General features: G+C 39.4%; 1 protein-coding gene across 1 annotated transcript; it reads left to right on the top strand.

Annotated features, from left to right (window-relative positions):
• Nucleotides 1-5,575: 5,575 nt before the first annotated feature.
• LOC110441867 lies at nucleotides 5,576-11,465 on the top strand. Its single transcript, XM_021485148.1, has 2 exons — nucleotides 5,576-5,911; nucleotides 9,500-11,465. Exons 1-2 carry the CDS (start codon nucleotides 5,901-5,903, stop codon nucleotides 10,794-10,796), a joined length of 1,308 nt encoding a protein of 435 aa, XP_021340823.1. The 5' UTR covers nucleotides 5,576-5,900; the 3' UTR covers nucleotides 10,797-11,465.
• Nucleotides 11,466-16,846: the final 5,381 nt, after the last annotated feature.

The following is a 16,846-nucleotide window of genomic DNA, read 5'->3' as shown; positions in this document are numbered from 1 at the left end:
ATGGGGGGGGGGGGGGCATATAGTGTTACCCATGTCCATCTTATCGCGTCCCGTCCTGATTCAATGTAAACACTTACAGTAGCAACTTCATTCTTTGACAGATTTTGGTCAAACTTTATACACATGTCAAGTATGAGTATACTTTGGACATCGTTGTATTTCAGGGATCCAAGGTCAAGGCCAAGGTCACACTTGCTATATATAGAAAATCATCAACTGATTCAATTTAAACACTTAGCAACTTCATTCTTTCATGGATTTTGGTCAAACTTTATGCCAAGGTCAAGTATGAGTATACTTCGGACATTGTTGTGTTTCAGGGTTCCAAGGTCAAGGCCAAGGTCACTGTTGCTGTATATAGAAAATCATTTATTGATTCAATTTAAACACTTAGCAACTTCATTCAATATGTTATGGAGATGGTAATAACATACAGAAAAAACATGAATATTAAAATCAACTTTAAGTGTAGTACTTTGTGTGTGTGCATGTTTCAGGGTATCAAGATCAAAGTGGTTGTAACTTTTTATAGAACACTGAAACTAATTTCACATGGCAGCGGGGGCATATGTCTTATAGACATTTTTTTTTTTTGAAAGTTAGATGTTAGTAACAAAAACATTTGTGTCATTTTAAATATAAATATATAAACTAGTCATTTTACTTTTTGAAAAGTGTGTAATCTCTTTTCAATTAAATAACTGGAATTATATTTATTTCACAGTCCAGTTTAGTTCCCAATCTATATAAATTCTATTTAAAAAAGTAAAACAGATTAAGGAACAGAAAAACAAATATGGCTCACAAAAGCTACAGAAGTTTAGATTCGTTTATACTTTGGTGATGATGAATGGGTTATTTCAAGTAAAGACCTCAAAGGTGAAAATAAACAAAAGAAAGAATGTTAAGATACCTGTGTTATAATGTATTTGACTTGAGTATGTTGTTTAAAGGGAGTGTATTAAATTGTGTTCGTTACTCAAATAAAGCAGTTTTACAGGATTGTTTTCGACATTTTTTATTAAACTTGGAACCTATAGAGGTTTTGTGAGGTGGATACAGAGTACTTCTGCCGTTGTCCTGTTGAGCACTTTGGATACATGTCACCATGTTGAGAATTATTGCGCAATTTTGACTGTCTATAGAGAGGTAAATGTTTTTACATCAGACGTTAAGGGCGATTTATATGTAGGCGTGAAACTGATTGATGTTGGTGTGTTGAGGACTACTTACAGAAAGTTGAAATAAAATAACAAAAATCTATACCACATCATCAACACACGTGGACAAAATTGTAAGTCAAATTAATAGAAAATGACAATAACAGGAAAGACAATCCCCAGAAACGATGGGAAAAACATGTACATGATGTCTGTTGGGAAGGAAAGCAATCGAGAATGCGGGTAGCTGCCATGTAGACAAATCCTCATAAAAAATATGTGTGATTTAATTCGTATTTAATTTGGTAAAAAAATGTGTTCAGCTATTTACGTTCACTATCATAAACCATAGATTTTCGTATAAGAACACGATCGGTATTACTGTGGTATTCGGCTAAAAATCTACGGTACTGGATACCGATATAGCAAGTTTATGATTGAATTATTTGATGAAACATCAACATGCTGGTTTGACCTAAATATTGAACGAATTAAACGCCCAAATATTGTTCTTAAAAAACATCGGATAGCATCACAGAGCTTACATGTATGTTTCGTTATTTTTCGGGATGGGGATGGAAGGGGCCGGACCCTCCCTCCAGGATAGCTATTTTCTATTGATGATAACTTTGCATGCGCATCGTTTACAGTCCAGCTACACACATCTGTATAAATTGAAAATTTTAATTGGTTGGTTAGTAATTTATAAGGATGGAAAGGACATGTGCATGCCGCATCAGTGGTGACAGCGAAGATGTATTTAATTAAGAAACATTACTTTAACATTCCTAGCAGAGACGTATATATTACAGTATATTAAATATATTATATATATATTAATATTAATATTGATATGTAAGTCTCTGTTCCTAGCATGTTCATTTGTTCAAGCTATGATAACGGGGAACAATATTTAGCAAAATGTATTGAATTGAGCAATAAGATGTTTGAAGGTAACGAGGAGGGTCTCGTTGCTAATTATTTGTGTGGGCGTGTGTGTGAGATCTTTTTTGAACCGTAAGGCTTAAGGTAGTACATGTAAAGAATTTAACTGAACTGAAATAGTTTCAGGTTTATTTAACCCAAGTTTTGACACGCTGCTGTAAACACACTAAACAGCGGGTGTTTTTACGGTTGTAATTTGCTGTTGGTAAAAAAACAGCGGAGCACGTTAACCTTTAAAATTAGATTTGTCTTTGGTATTCGGCCATGTCGAAGATTACAACATGAATTAAAACATATTACATTTACCCAATTTTAAAACAGACTGATTGTTCAAAAAACAAGAAATGTTATTTAATATGTAACATAAATCGTTTATTCGATTGCACACTTTCCAATTTTTAAAACATGACATATATGGCCCATCTGGCAGTAAACCGATAGAAACCATATTTTAGTGTAGGGCCTATATGGCCTGAATCAAAGTTTGTATCTAGACGACGGTGGATGAACTGTGTATTACATTGTTACTAAAAGTCGAAGCTCATCACATTTAGGGTAAAGTGACAGTGAGTCGGACACCTCCTCTGTTAAAACTCAAATTGCTTTCGTTCTATATAACCTACCGTAATGCAATGGATATCGTCCGATAGTCTACGTTTTTCTCTTTCAAATGCTTCTCGGAACTCTTCTCCTTCCATCATATAGCGTAAGACAAAACGAAACGAATCGCAAAATGGCAATTTGATAGTGAGTCGGACGCTTTCTATATTGAGTCGGACACCTGATTTACCTTGTGATATAGAATCGGACAGTCTCCAGATGACCAAAAGCAAGAATGTTCTCGTTCAAATTATTGACTTTTTAAATGTATTTCACGGCTCTTTCCATTGTTTTACTTAACTTTCTTTTGTTGTACAGGCATCTTGACTTCATTTTCGCAGAAATTATTATTTATTACAAAATCTTGAGTGCAATCACTTGTCAAGACCTATTTCACCGTAGTTACTGTAGCTTGTGCTATTGGAACCACCCTCTACCATTAAAAGGTATGATTTACGTTACTGTTTCGGAGTTGTCTTCATCTTACCAACATTGTTATTTAATTTTTGTGTAAATGAGTAGTCTATTAATGTTGGCGAGCTTTATATAATTCGTTTAGTTTTCCATTTTACTAGATCCAATATTATACTCGCCAAGATAGAGAATTACAACGAACCTGGAAGAGGATAGGGACTGTCGGAGTAGAAACTGACATGGTGTATTATACAGTTATAGAATGGGTATGAGGGAAATAGCATATGTATGATACCCCGAGGTGAAAAACTATTTCCCGAGGAGGCGAAGCCGTCGAGGGCAATAGTTTTTCACCAAGGGTGACCATAAATTTGCTTTTTCCCGAATTACCCATTCTATAACTGTTTTATTATAACCAAACAAATTATTCACCCAGTAAAGGCAATTGTACAAATGAATTTATGTATTCATTTCCTTTTACAATTTCAAAGACTGAAAGAGAAAAATTACAATTGGAAGTACTGTATGCATCGTCGTTGATGATATCTTTATTTTTCTAGCATTCAAGAAGTGTTTTTATAGACTGAATCTCATAGTCATCATTTGTTTCCCTACCATATCTAGATCTAGTCCTATCTACTTTTTTTAAAAGAGCTTGCATGACCCTACTCGTCGACGCCTCCAGCATTCCGTTCTGGATTCACTGCAGTCTTTATAACAGCTTTTGTATTTAAGCTACGTTTAGCGTCCAAAATCTGCTGTAACTCCTCTTTACAACAACAAAACGGCCTTCATCGGTGGCAATTTTCACCATAAATGTGCTATTTCCCTCATACCCATTCTATAACTGTATACTACATTATCACTAAGGTGAAATATGCGCAAAACAAAACACGTTTTATTGTAGTGCGTACATTATTGGTAATAAAGCTGCGAAATAATAATGTCTGATCAATGAACACATTTTACACAATACAGATCTATATACACGTTAAACAAAGCAAAAGTTTCAATTACAAATTAACGGAAACCATTATGTATTTATTCTCTGTTTAGAGTTCATATCAGGTCATTTTGTCGGACCTTTCCCGCGTCCACGTCAACGACCACGACCACATCCACGTCCACTTCCCTTATTGGTAACGGCAAGTGCTTTTGCTGCTCTTTTCTTTTCACATTCTAAACGTTATTCCTTCTTAATTAGTTCCTGTATAATTTTTAATTCAGACGCTTTCTTCCGTTGGTCAAATATATCATCTGCCGTTATTACAAAATATTCCTGTGCTGGTCTTTTCTTTGTTAATTTGGGTAACGGAAACAGTGTATTGCCAACTGAAGAGGCTGATGACGACAGAGCTTGTTGTACTGGCGGGATAGGAAGTTTTGGAGAAACAGACAATGATTTGGACAGCGTGGACAGCAAGGAAGAGATGGGCAACGAAGCTGGAAGTGGTGGCAGCGAGGAAAAGATGGGCAACGAAGCTGGAAGTGGTGGCAGCGAGGAAAAGATGGGCAACGAAGCTGGAAGTGGTGGCAGCGAGGAAGAGATGGGCATCATAGCTGGAAGTGGTGGCAGCGAGGAAGAGATGGGCATCATAGCTGGAAGTGGTGGCAGCGAGGAAGAGATGGGCATCATAGCTGGAAGTGGTGGCGGCGAGGAAGAGATGGGCATCATAGCTGGAAGTGGTGTCAGCGAGGAAGAGATGGGCATCATAGCTGGAAATGGTGGCGGCGAGGAAAAGATGGGCATATAAGGCACAGAAATTGATGCAGAAGCGTTATATACTTTGTTATCGTAATACTTCCATGTTTGAAATAGAGGATCGTTTTGTCTAAATCTGTTTAAAACACCAGTCTAACTACAACAAACGATCTATTTGAAGTCAATTAGACAATATAAATGAAACATGATGTTGAGTCGGACAGGGGTCGACTTAATATCACACATATACACACATATTTTTGTGTCCGATTCAATATCGAATTGGGTACTTTTGTTTAAACTTGAAAAACAAAACACCAGTTAGAAAATGCTTTAAAATGTCTAGAAAATAACTTTCTTTTCAGTATATTCTTTTCTCATCATGCAAGAGCTTTATCAAATCCCAGCCGTATCATTAATTGAACAATTCTTATTTGGGTTAGCTCAAAATTCCCGCTGTCTGGACTTCTCTGGGACCGTATTGAAAAAGACAGGAAGGGTATTAGTAACCAAAGAAAGTTAATTATATGTTCATAAGAAGCTTGTTAGCATAGCTACAGGAAAAGACCGGATTGTAAGGATAGAAAACCACATAAAACAACAAAGAAAGTGTCCGACTTTATATCGTGTCCGACTCACTGCCACTTTACCCTATGACCTTGTCTTTCGCTCTGTGACGTCATTCCAAAGAATTTTGACGTCACAAATGATGTTGAGTGAAACTAACATACAGAAAGATTTTTTTTATTCAGCTCTTAATAAGAAGCAGGACCACAAATATATTTGAAGATGACGAAACTCTGAATCAGTCTCGTGTCGTACTGACTCACTGCCTTCGGGTGTGCTGATCTTTGTGTTTTTATTTCAATGTACACTGGCCTAACAGTTTTTTTTACATGAAGAAAGGAGCGTTGGAGCTTTGAAGCAGGCTAACCAGTAACAGGTGGATTCGTTTTTCCAGAAAGAGATTTCGGTTTCCCAGAAGGAGGTAGACGATCTACTTTTGGTTTCGTTATCACCTAATGCATATCACCTGATGCACAACGTGGAGAGCATCCATTGAACAAAGCTGAGCAGCGATGGCGGACAGGTGAGTCAAGTTATTGGGTTGGAGGAGACAGGCATTTAAGGTCCTTATCGTAGAGACACGTGGTAAATTAATTGTACAGTTGATTGTAGGAGTAACTTTGACAAGCCAGGTTACTGGCAATCCCATCGAAACCAGACTGCATTTCAAGAAAACACCAAATAATGTCATAGATACAGGGACCATGTTGCGCCTGGAGTAACGATGATGTATGCATTTATGCGTCTGCTACACCTAACCGGTCTACACATAATGTAGACAGAAGTGTGCACGTGCATGGCGTGTGCACCGGTACCGTTCAGAGTTGGAATTTCTGACTGCATTATTTGTTTAGTGTTAGGATCCCTTCATTTAAGGAAAATCCCCATCCGAGTAAAACGGTATAGATTTCCCGTCACAGAAGTCGTGCAATTTTTGCAGTGCATACATATTAGACGTCAGGGTTAAAAAGCTAACAATAGACTAATACAAAATAGATCTAGCGTAACGACAACCTCGCTAAACATGCGGATATATACTAAAAACTGAAATTGCTAGTATGTTGTCAGTGTGAAGAACTTGTTATTGTATGGAAAGAATAATAATACTGTGTATGGCGGGATATTCAGCCACCTATGTGTTCTTTTAAGCTTTTATTACTTATTAGTATAATTCTGTGCTTTTTATATCTAATACTATTACAGAAGTAGCGTTGTACATATCACTTCAGAGGCACCGTAAATGACGCTAACCATGAACGACTGTACACGTGGTAGCTAGCCTAGTAGTTCATTTCAATGAATGAAAGCGTTTTAATATACACAACAAAATGCACATATTTGTCACTTAAAACTTACGTACATACGTAGAAGTAACGTTCATCTGCAGACTACAACGATGTGTCGAATAATACGCAATATCAAATAGAAACTAGTTAATTTCGAGTGGACAAGATATCGTGTTTATAAACATCCGGGACCAGGTGTACATAACAACTGGGACCAGATATCGTGTGTACATAATAACTGGGACCAAATATAGTGTGATCATATATATAAACCACTGGGACCAGGTATCGTGTGTGCATACCAACTGGGACCAAATGTCCTGTGTACATAACAACTGGGACCAGATATAGTGTGATCATAATAACTGGGACCAGATTGATATCGTGTGTACATTACAACTGGGACCAGAGTGATATCGTTTGTACATAACAACTGGGACCAGGTATCGTTTAAATATAACAACTGGGACCAGGTATAGTGTGATCATAATAACTGGGACCTGGTATCGTGTGTACATAACAACTGGGACCAGGCATCGTGTGTACATAGTAACTGGGACCAGATATAGTGTGTAAATACTAACTGGGACCTGGTATCGTGCGTAAATACTACCTGGGACCTGGTATCGTGTGTAAATACTACCTGGGACCTGGTATCGTGTGTAAATACTAGGACCTGGTATCGTGTATAAATACTAACTGGGACCTGGTATCGTGTGTAAATACTAACTGGGACCTGGTATCGTGCGTAAATACTAACTGGGACCTGATATCGTGTGTAAATACTACCTGGGACCTGGTATCGTGTGTAAATACTAACTGAGACCTGGTATCGTGCGTAAATACTAACTGGGACCTGGTATCGTGCGTAAATATTAACTGGGACCTGGTATCGTGTGTAAGTACTAACTGGGACCTGGTATCGTGCGTAAATACTAACTGGGACCTGGTATCGTGTGTAAATACTACTTGGGACTTGGTATCGTGTGTAAATACTAACTGGGACCTGGTATCGTGTGTAAATACTACCTGGGAGCTGGTATCGTGCGTAAATACTAACAGGGACCTGGTATCGTGCGTAAATACTAACAGGGACCTGGTATCGTGCGTAAATACTAACAGGGACCTGGTATCGTGCGTTAATACTAACTGGGACCTGATATCGTGTGTAAATACTACCTGGGACCTGGTATCGTGCGTAAATACTAACAGGGACCTGGTATCGTGTGTACATAACAACTGGGACCAGTTATCGTATTTATATAAGTTCTTTGTCCAGGATTGTTGAGTACATAAAAACTTAACCTTGTATTGCGTATTAAACAAGAGGCCCATTGGGCCTGTATCGCTCACCTGGATATCTAAGCAATCATGGCAGAATATTCTCCAAATGAGATCCATGGGAATATGCTAGACCCCAAGGCCAATCCTTGTAGCATATATATCTGTATTCGATTTTTCATGCCCAGCAATTTTATGTATGGTTATGGGGTGGGGATCTCAACTGTTTCCAATCTGTGACTCAGAAACTTGGTCCCTACGGTTGTGTATATAGTTTTGGGGTGGGGATCTCAACCGTTTCAAAGTTATGACCCAGGGGTTAAGTCTCCAAGGTTGGGGCAGTCCCCAAGGCCATCCTGGAAGCATATGTGCATTCATCTCTTTATACTCAGCAAATGTCTATATGGTTATAGGTCGGGGATCTCAACTGTTTCCAAGCTGTGACTAAGAAACTAGGTCCCTAGGGTTTCGGTCAGACCGAGGGTCTATTCTGATATTGTGACTGCATTCGTCTCTTTATGCCCAGCATTTGTATATATAGTTTTGGGGTGGGGATCTNATCGATATCCAATGCATAGTTCTACAGAAGAAGTCGTTTATAGCAATCTAGCCAAATTGCCCCCTTTTGGCCCCGCCCTAAGCCCTCTGGGGGTCAGCCCCACCATTTGTACAATTTTGAATCCCCACCACCTAGGGATGCTTCCAGTCTAATATGGTTGATATCCATCACTTAGTTCCAGAGAAGAAGTCGCTTAAAGCAATATAGCCCCTGGGAGGTCAGCCCCACCATTTGTACAATTTTGAATCCCTGCATCCCATGAATACTTTTGATTTAATATGATTGATATCCAATGCATAGTTCTACAGAAGAAGTCGTTTGTAGTAATATAGCCAAATTACCCCTTTTTGGCCCCGCCCCTCAGCCCCCTTGGGGGTCAGCCCAACCATTTGTACAATTTTGAATCTCCGCCACCTAGGGATGCTTCCAGTCTAATATGGTTGATATCCATCACTTAGTTCCAGAGAAGAAGTCGCTTAAAGCAGTTTAGCCAAATTGCCCCCTTTTTGCACCGCCCCTCAGCCCCACCATTTGTACAATTTTGAATCCCCACCACCTAGGGATGTTTCCAGTCAAATTAAGTTAAATTCCAATCAGTGGTTAAGAAGAAGAAGTCGTTTAAAGAAATTGTTGACGGACGGACGACGGACGGACGGACGGATGGACGACGGACGCCACGGTATGGCATAAGCACACCTTGGTCCTTTGGACCAGGTGAGCTTATTAATATATGGTGATTATTTGCATGACAGTATTCTTATAAATATGTAATACAAACACAAACATTTCCTTGCTCGAAAAATATGATGCGTTTGCAACACTGATATCTGTTAATTAATCATCATTTGGAATAATGGACTGCTATTGAATTTGAGGTCAAAGCTTCAACGTACTTGCTTCTGGGAGGACACTAGCTAGATGATAATGCATATTCTTTACTAGTCATGGTAACTGTATATTCATGCTAAAGCTTTTTACGTTTTAGTGGAAATGGCGACGCTTGGTATGCGCATGGTGTGAGCGCTCCCAACTGTTGGTTACCTCCCTCTAACGATGATTCTGTTTGGTGTGGACCAGAGGACAAGGAGTTGAAGCGATTTTACGATGACAACGTCAACATTAGGGGTGCAAGTTTCCAAGGTGTACAAGTGCAAATTGATCAGCTGCTGAAGAGTTTATACACAGAGCTTAAGCGTGCTGAATCGACGCATCCCTTTCTGAGACTAAAGCCATTTCTTAAACAAGGTGGCTCCAGGGAAGGTCTGAAGGTCGGGGCAGCTAACGAGTTTGATGCATTGCTGCCTTTTACCTTCGACGGCATCACTGCGAAGGTGATAGAGACTCCCGAGAACAATCTGCCTCCGGGTTTAGCAGAAATATGTATCAAGAAAATAAGTAATAAAGTGGCCATCCGACCGGTAGAGTTGTTTGTAGGGAGAGATGGTGAGAGGTATGTCAGCTCACAGGTTTTCCATGACAAACTCTTCAAGGGTTTGATCGACACAGCAGTACAGAAGTTCAACCAAGACCCTTCCTTGAGTTCCTTCAATATTAGGAGACAGGCCAGCGCACCGGCGATCAAACTAGATGTCATCATAAATGGGCAGATGGTCAGCATCGATGTCGTTCCAGGCTTCGAGATATCTGCCATCTCCTCCTCATTAAGGAAGTTTGTGGTGACTCGGTGGATTCCAAGCTCTAAAAACGTCACTCGGACTGTCCGTATTCAGGATCCCGCTACGGTTTGGCGTGTGTCCCATTCGCATTTTGAAATGCATATTTTTGATAAATGGGGCGTCGAAAATGTTACTGGCAAACGTCTTGTCCGAGCTGCACGAATCCTAAAAGGTCTTCGCGTCGAGGATAAAGACCGGAATTGTAGCTCACAGCTTCACCATGTCCTTACGTCTTACCACATCAAGAACGTCTTGCTCCACAGCCTGCTGTGTCTGACCAAGGTCAATGCCGTGTCGTTGTCAAGTGTCTCGGAGGCTCTCGGCTATCTGGTCTTCATGCTAAAGAGCGCTTTGACCAGAAGTAAATTACCACAATTTTTCTCTTTCAATCCAAGCCTTGGTTCCTTTTTCCCAGATTACGCATTTCACATCAGGAGTACTCCCGTGGTGAACTTGTTTGAGGAGCGCTCTGATGGGGAGATACAACAGGTACGGGCTGATCTTACAAAGGCTCTGAAGCACTTCAACCTTCAACAACTGCTGGACAAGACCCAACACGTGGACACATGCGCTATCAAGCCTTTTCTTGATAATGTTGAAGCCTGAACGTTTGTACTCGGTCGCCTTTAAGACCGGCGGATGTTCATGATTTTATTCTGATCGACTTACTGTAGCTATAATTTAGCGTTGCAGTAATTATGTATATACTAATATATACTATAGACCGTGTTCATATGTCTTTAGCTATTGCGAGGGCATTAAGTCCTGAACAAAAATCGAATACAGATGTTCCCGATGTTGTGAAAATACGTAATATAGCTATGCACTTGTGACAGAAAAATTGTCGGTGTTGTGAAAATACGTAACATAGCTACAACTGTATGCACTTGTGACAGAAAATCGTCGGTGTTGTGAAAATACGTGACATAGCTATGCACCTGTGACAGAAAATCGTCGGTGTTGTGAAAATACGTAATAAAGCTATACACTTGTGACAGAAAATTGTCAGTCTAGTGAAAATACGTTATATAGCTACAACTGTATGCACTTGTGACAGAAAATCGTCGGTGTTGTGAAAATACGTGACATAGCTATGCACCTGTGACAGAAAATCGTCGGTGTTGTGAAAAAACGTAATATAGCTATGCACTTGTGACAGAAAATCGTCGGTGTTGTGAAAACACGTAATAAAGCTACAACTGTATGCACTTGTGACAGAAAATCGTCGGTGTTGTGAAAATACGTAATATAGCTACAACTGCATTCACTTGTGACAGAAAATCGTCGGTGTTGTGAAAATACGTAACATAGCTATGCACTTGTGACAGAAAATCGTCGGTGTTGTGAAAATCCGTAATATAGCTACAACTGTATGCAATTGTGACAGAGAATCGTCGGTGTTGTGAAAATACGTAACATAGCTATGCACTTGTTACAGAAAATCGTCGGTGTTGTGAAAATACGTAATATAGCTACAACTGTATTCACTTGTGACAGAAAATCGTCGGTGTTGTGAAAACACGTAATATAGCTACAACTGCATTCACTTGTGACAGAAAATCGTCGGTGTTGTGAAATTACGTAATATAGCTATGCACTTGTGACAGAAAATCGTCGGTGTTGTGAAATACGTAATATAGCTTTGCACTTGTAGCAGACACTTAATCATATGCGGCGGGGTAATCGTCGTAAGGGAGGTAAGCCGTATGAAAGAACTATTTCTAGTATTGTTATGTAATCCGAATAGAATTTTTTGCAAAGATAATTAATATAGAAAATGACATACTATGCCACCTTATTGTGCATATTTAATTAACGTAATGAGACATTTGAAAAACTGCCACCATTCCCAGCCATATAGCGTGCATAGCCCTTGTATACATAGTCTATTTATATACTGGGTAGGAAATATTACTCTACTATTACTGAGCATAATTTTCATTATACTGTTAATCAATCGAGTTTTCATAGATATAATATATAAGTAGCTGACTATAATTTACGTTTAATTTGTTAAGAAATTTAACTTTAGTTAGCGTCCCTCTTCATCTAAAATTAAACTTCGGACTGACGGTGTGTAATGAAAGTAGTTCAAATGTAAATATATAAAATAAAAAGAGCTAAAAACGCATATTTTATCGATGCTTCGGTATATACTGTAAGACNTAAAATAAAAAGAGCTAAAAACGAAATAAACTATTCTGTAGGCGTAATACATTGTAATTACTATTTTATGAACTAGATATGTTGGAGCTTAAAAGAACTTTTGCCTAGATTTTGATGGCTAGTAGTTTTTTGGATGAATTGTTGTGATAAAAATCGCATATTTTATCGATGCTTCGGTATATACTGTAAGAGCACTTTGTATAGTAGGTATTGCTTGTCTTATTTGTTATGCAACATCATTTGCTACAACATTTGTTTTACGGGATATTATTGATAATTTTATTAATTTCATAAATATTTCATGGTGCTTGCTTGAATGAATAAATATGAGTTTTATCAGATATCTTTATATTGAGTTTTATTTACTTGAATGAATACATAAGAGTTCATCGTTTGAAGTATGTAAGTGATAAGAAAACACAGTAATACCGAATTCAATTATGTTAAATGTGTAGTGTTAATCATTTACAATATTTGTGAGTGCGAACAGATATAGAGATGCTGTTTTGGATATCTTTTATTGTACATATAACATTGCCATATTAGTCCATGAAGTGACAACAAAGGAAAATTCTCACATAACACTGGATCCTTACAAATGCATGTTTGTATAGTACATGTATACGAATTACTTAGAAATAAGGAATTAATTTCATCGATGTAGTCAATATGAGGCTGTCAAATATTGGAAGCAATCTGCTCCCTTATTAGAATATAGAAAAGCACAGAACACTTACATTACATCAAAACAGAATAGAAATATGATAGGATAGAACTTTTACTTAAAATCTCCCCGGCTAGCTTCAGCCGTAGACAGAATTTACACTAAACGCATCGTAGACCAATAATACTATCACAGCCGAGGGGCTTATTGTTTTTAAACCATCACAAGTGCAATTAAGTATGTGACCTAATACTACCAGTATACCAAAGTCTGTCACTACCACCATACCAAAGTCTGTCACTACCAACCATACCAAAGTCTGTCACTACCACCATACCATACCAAAGTCTATCACTTACTTTGGTATGGTGGTAGTGACTTACTTTGGCATGGTGGTAGTGACTTACTTTGGTATGGTGGTAGTGATAAACTTAGATATGGTGGTATTGACAGACTTTGGTTTGGTGGTAGAGACAGACTTAGGTATGGTGATAGTGACAGACTTTGGTATTATGGTAGTGACAGACTTTGGTATCTACCACCATACCAAATTCTGTCACTACCATCATACCAAGGTTTGTCACTACCACCATACCTAAGTCTGTCACTACCACCATACCACAGTCTGTCACTACCATCATACCAAAGTCTGTCACTACCACCACACCAAAGTCTGTCACTACCACAATATCAAAGTCTATCACTAACACCATACTAAAGCCTGTCACTATCACCATACCAAAGTCTGTCACTACCACCATACCAAAGTATATCACTACCACCATACCAAAGTCTATCATTATCAAAATACCAAAGTCAGTCTCTAAGACCATATCAATTTCTGTCACTACCACCATACCAACGTCTGTCACTACCACCATACCGAAGTCTATAACTACCACCATACCAAAGTCTGTCACGACCACCAAACGAAAGTCTGTCACTATCACTATACCAAAGTCTGTCACTACCACCATACCAAAGTCTGTCACTATCACCATACCTAAGTCTGTCGCTACCACCAAACCAAAGTCTGTCAAAACCACCATATCTAAGATTATCACTACCACCATACCAAAGTAAGTCACTACCACCATACAAAAGTAAGTCACTACCACCATACCAAATTCTGTCACTACCACCATACAAAAGTCTGTCACTACCACCATACCTAAGTCTGTCACTACCACCATACCAAAGTCTTTCACTACCACTATACCAATGCCTGTCACTACCAAAGTCTGTCACTACCAACCATACCAACGTCTGTCACTACCATCCTACCAAAGTCTGTCACTACCACCAAGGTTTGTCACTACCACCATACCTAAGTCTGTCACTACCACAATACCAAAGTCTGTCATTGCGACCATACCAAAGTATGTCACTACCACCATACTAAAGCCTGTCACTACCACAGACCAAAGTCTTTCATTACCACTATAACAATGTCTGTCACTGCCACCATACCAAAGAATGTCACTACCACCATACCTTAGTGTGTCGCTACCACCATACCTAAGTCTGTCACTACCACAATACCAAAGTCTGTCACTACCAACCATACCAAAGTCTTTTCACTACCACTATACCAATGTCTGTCCCTGCCACCATAGCTAAGTCTGTCATTACTATCATATTACAGTCTATCACTACCACCATACCAAAGTCTGTCACTACCATAATACCAAAGTCTGTCACTATCACCATACCAAAGTCTGTCACTACCACGATATCAAAGTCTTTCAATACCACCATACCAAAGTATGTCACTACCACCAAACTAAAGCCTGTCACTACCACAGACCAAAGTCTTTCATTACCACTATAACAATGTCTGTCACTGCCACCATACCAAAGAATGTCACTACCACCATACCTTAGTGTGTCGCTACCACCATACCTAAGTCTGTCACTACCACAATACCAAAGTCTGTCATTGCGACCATACCAAAGTGTGTCACTACCACCATACCTAAGTCTGTCACTACCACAATGCCAAAGTCTGTCATTGCGACCATACCAAAGTGTGTCACTACCACCATACCTAAGTCTGTCACTACCACAATACCAAAGTCTGTCATTGCCACCATACCAAAGTATGTCACTACCACCATACCTAAGTCTGTCACTCCCACCATCCCAAAGTCTGTCACTACCAACCATACCAAAGTCTGTCACTTCCAGTCATACCAAAGTCTGTCACTACCACCATACCAAAGTCTGTCACTATCACCATACCTAAGTCTGTCGCTACCACCAAACCAAAGTCTGTCAAAACCACCATATATACCAAAGTCTGTCACTACCATAATACCAAAGTCTGTCACTATCACCATACCAAAGTCTGTCACTACCACCATACTAAAGTCTGTCAATACCACCATATCTAGGTCTTTCACTACCACCATACCAAAGTATGTCACTACCACCAAACTAAAGCCTGTCACTACCACAGACCAAAGTCTTTCATTACCACTATAACAATGTCTGTCACTGCCACCATACCAAAGAATGTCACTACCACCATACCTTAGTGTGTCGCTACCACCATACCTAAGTCTGTCACTACCACAATACCAAAGTCTGTCATTGCCACCATACCAAAGTATGTCACTACCACCATACTAAAGCCTGTCACTACCACAGACCAAAGTCTTTCATTACCACTATAACAATGTCTGTCACTGCCACCATACCAAAGAATGTCACTACCACCATACCTTAGTGTGTCGCTACCACCATACCTAAGTCTGTCACTACCACAATACCAAAGTCTGTCATTGCCACCATACCAAAGTATGTCACTACCACCATACCTAAGTCTGTCACTACCACAATGCCAAAGTCTGTCATTGCGACCATACCAAAGTATGTCACTACCACCATACTAAAGCCTGTCACTACCACAGACCAAAGTCTTTCATTACCACTATAACAATGTCTGTCACTGCCACCATACCAAAGAATGTCACTACCACCATACCTTAGTGTGTCGCTACCACCATACCTAAGTCTGTCACTACCACCATCCCAAAGTCTGTCCCTACCAACCATACCAAAGTCTGTCACTACCATCCTACCAAAGTCTGTCACTACCACCATACCTAAGTCTGTCACTACCACAATACCAAAGTCTGTCATTGCGACCATACCAAAGTATGTCACTACCACCATACCTAAGTCTGTCACTACCACAATACCAAAGTCTGTCATTGCGACCATACCAAAGTGTGTCACTACCACCATACCTAAGTCTGTCACTACCACAATACCAAAGTCTGTCATTGCCACCATACCAAAGTATGTCACTACCACCATACCAAATTCTGTCACTACCGCCATACAAAAGTCTGTCACTACCACCATACCTAAGTCTGTCACTCCCACCATCCCAAAGTCTGTCACTACCAACCATACCAAAGTCTGTAACTACCACCATACCAAAGTCTGTCACTACCATAATACCAAAGTCTGTCACTATCACCATACCTAAGTCTGTCGCTACCACCAAACCAAAGTCTGTCAAAACCACCATATATACCAAAGTCTGTCACTACCATAATACCAAAGTCTGTCACTATCACCATACCAAAGTCTGTCACTACCACGATATCAAAGTCTTTCAATACCACCATACCAAAGTATGTCACTACCACCATACCTAAGTCTGTCACTCCCACCATCCCAAAGTCTGTCACTACCAACCATACCAAAGTCTTTTCACTACCACTATACCAATGTCTGTCCCTGCCACCATACCTAAGTCTGTCATTACTATCATATTACAGTCTATCACTACCACCATACCAAAGTCTGTCACTAC

This window comes from Mizuhopecten yessoensis, unplaced genomic scaffold, assembly GCF_002113885.1.
Source record: "Mizuhopecten yessoensis strain PY_sf001 unplaced genomic scaffold, ASM211388v2 scaffold716153, whole genome shotgun sequence".
Classification (NCBI taxonomy): domain Eukaryota; kingdom Metazoa; phylum Mollusca; class Bivalvia; order Pectinida; family Pectinidae; genus Mizuhopecten; species Mizuhopecten yessoensis.
This window is presented reverse-complemented; position numbering and strand designations above follow the sequence as displayed.